The following is a 2655-nucleotide window of genomic DNA, read 5'->3' as shown; positions in this document are numbered from 1 at the left end:
CAGAGGGTGCCCGGAGAAGCTGTGGCTGCCCCATCCCTGGCAGTGTTCAAGGCCAGGTTGGACACAGGGGCTTGGAGCAACCTGCTCTAGTGGAAGGTGTCCCTGCCCGGGGCAGGGGTTGGAGCTGGAGGAGCTTTAAGGTCCCTCCAACCCCAAGCACGCTGTGACTGTCAGACCGGTGGCAGCGCAGAGGTCACTGCTCCATCTGCAGGGCGGTCTCTGGCACTGCAGGGTCATGATCCAGCCCGGATGGAACCGGTGCGTGGTGCTGGCTGCTCGGGTGGCCGAGCAGAGCCCTCCCACAGTCACAGACACTGATCCCCTCATCCCCCCTTCTCCAGGTGATGAATGAAGATGGTCAAACCAGCTCCATCAAGGACAAGATCCTGACGATCGACGTGCAGCCGGGGTGGAGGCAGGGCACCAGGATCACCTTTGAGAAGGAGGGTGACCAGGTAATGACTGTGGTGTGACGTTCTGCTCCAGGTTTCCTTGTGTGTTCTCTGCAGGTTTCCTCTTGCCATGGGCAGTTGGCAGCAATTCGGTGTCACTGTGCTCCACAGCACTCCAAGGAACTCTCCATGCCTGGATTATCCTTAGGATAGATAAAACATCACTGAAAGGGGTGGTTTTCTACCTGACATCAGCTTTCGAAAGCCCAGTCTGCTTTCCCTTGCAGAGTCTTGGATAAAAGACTCCTTTTTTTTCTTCCCCCTTCCCACAATTTTAGGGCCCAAACATCATTCCAGCTGACATCACCTTTATTGTCCAAGAGAAAATCCACCCAAGGTTTAAAAGAATCAATGACAACCTCATTTTCGTTACCACCATCCCCCTGGGAAAGGTAAAGAGCTGAGCAAGGGTTGGGAACCAGCTGATGTTGGCTCTGTGGGGCTGCAGCTGCAGGTCCTGCTCCGTGCCCTGCAGGCACTGGTTGGCTGCACGGTGGATGTGAGGACACTGGATGGGAGGCTGCTGAACATCCCCATCAACGACATCGTGGAGTAAGTGCCAAGGGGGAAAAGGCTGCTGGGCTCAGGAGCCTTCCTGCGGAGTTTGGTGGCCAAGGAGGTGAATGGGCCCTTGGGAGGAGTCTCAGCATTGGTGTGTTCCTGTTGCCCGAATTGGGGTGTTTCAGCAGCTTTCCAGGAGGTTCTGGGGGTTCCTGCCTGGAGGAGGATCCCTGCAGTGGGCTAATGCCATGGTGTGGGGCTGTGCTGCTGGTAATGGGGAATCACAAATCATAGGAACATAGAATCATGGAATGGGTTGGGTTGGAAAGGAGCTGAAAGCTCCTCCAGCTCCAACCCCTGCCCCGGGCAGGGACACCTTCCACTAGAGCAGGTTGCTCCAAGCCCCTGTGTCCAACCTGGCCTTGAACACTGCCAGGGATGGGGCAGCCACAGCTTCTCTGGGCACCCTGTGCCAGCGCCTCAGCACCCTCACAGGGAAGAGCTTCTGCCTCAGAGCTCATCTCAGTCTCCCCTTGGGCAGGTTCAAGCCATTATTTGTAGGGTTTGGGGTGAGAGCCACGAGTGAGATGAGGTTTGGGTGCTCTGGCTGCGGGCAGGGAACCTGCAGCCATGAGGCTGAAGAGGAGGGCAGGCAGTTCCTGCGGGGAAGTGATAGAAGGGGCCATGGGGCTCCACATGGACACATCGGGGCTTGGAGCCCGTGTTGGGACCATCCTGCAGCTCCTCTCAGCCCCTCCCTTTGCTCTGCAGCCCCAAGTACTGCAAAGTGGTGCCAGGGGAGGGGATGCCCCTGCTTGGGGACACCCAGCGCAAGGGCGACCTCCTCATCTACTTCAACATCTGCTTTCCCAAGAAGCTCACACCTGACAAGAAAATGCTCTTAAGAAGCGCCCTCCTGTCCTAGGGGACAATGACCTTCTCCTTCTCCTCCCACCAATAAAGCTCTGGAGCCCATAATGGGACCGAGTAGAGGTTGTTCCATGTCCTGGGCACCCTAAAACACAAGAGTCATCCTAAAACAATGGCCGTGAGGCTGTTCCTGCTGCCTTCACTCAGCTTTGCTTTATGGACTCTGCCCCCTTGGCTGCCACCCTGCAGCCATGCAGGGGTGATGGAGGATTTTGGGGGGGTTGGAGTCATCTCGTGGTTTGGGGGTGACTGCAGAGGGCAGTGCAGGAAAGGCCAAAACCAGGGAGGAGAAGACTGCAGGATTTGCTCAAGGCCTCACTGTGCTCACTACAGCTTTCTCCTTGCTGGGCAAGTGTGATCCCCTTCCGTGTGGCAGTGACAGCGCTGGGCTCAGGGACCTCTGCCAGTCACTACCAGGTCCTGTTCCAGCTGCTTGTGATGTTCCAGTTGAGGAGCCATAGGATTGGGGGCAGAAACTTCCTGGGGCGGTCGGGATCAGCACATCCTGTGAGCGCTGCCCTGGAGCCGCGTCCCTGGACCTTGTCTATGAATCGTATCATAGAATCCCAGATTGGTTGGGGTTGGAAAGGAACTTAAGGTCATCCAGTTCCAACCCCTGCCACGGGCAGGGACACCTTCCACTGGAGCAGGTTGCTCTGAACTCATTCCTATTCCTACATCCCTTGTCCAAAGCCCCTCTCCAGGTCTCCTGGAGCCCCTTTAGGCTCTGGAGCTGCTCTAAGGTCTCCCCAGAGCCCAGCAGAGGGGCCGG

The 2655-nt window shown here is 57.1% G+C and overlaps 1 protein-coding gene across 1 annotated transcript in view; it reads left to right on the top strand.

The window, feature by feature from the left end:
* DNAJB13 (DnaJ (Hsp40) homolog, subfamily B, member 13) overlaps nucleotides 1–1878 on the top strand; it is a 3066-nt gene extending 1188 nt beyond the window's left edge. Inside the window, exons 3-6 of the mRNA XM_010023285.1 lie at nucleotides 342–455; nucleotides 731–844; nucleotides 928–1004; nucleotides 1725–1878. Coding sequence (XP_010021587.1) covers nucleotides 342–455; nucleotides 731–844; nucleotides 928–1004; nucleotides 1725–1878 — 459 coding nt within the window. The remainder of the gene's footprint in view (nucleotides 1–341; nucleotides 456–730; nucleotides 845–927; nucleotides 1005–1724) is intronic.
* Nucleotides 1879–2655: the final 777 nt, after the last annotated feature.

The sequence above is a fragment of the Nestor notabilis genome, unplaced genomic scaffold, assembly GCF_000696875.1.
Source record: "Nestor notabilis isolate BGI_N333 unplaced genomic scaffold, ASM69687v1 scaffold19991, whole genome shotgun sequence".
NCBI classification, from domain to species: Eukaryota; Metazoa; Chordata; class Aves; order Psittaciformes; family Psittacidae; genus Nestor; species Nestor notabilis.
This window is presented reverse-complemented; position numbering and strand designations above follow the sequence as displayed.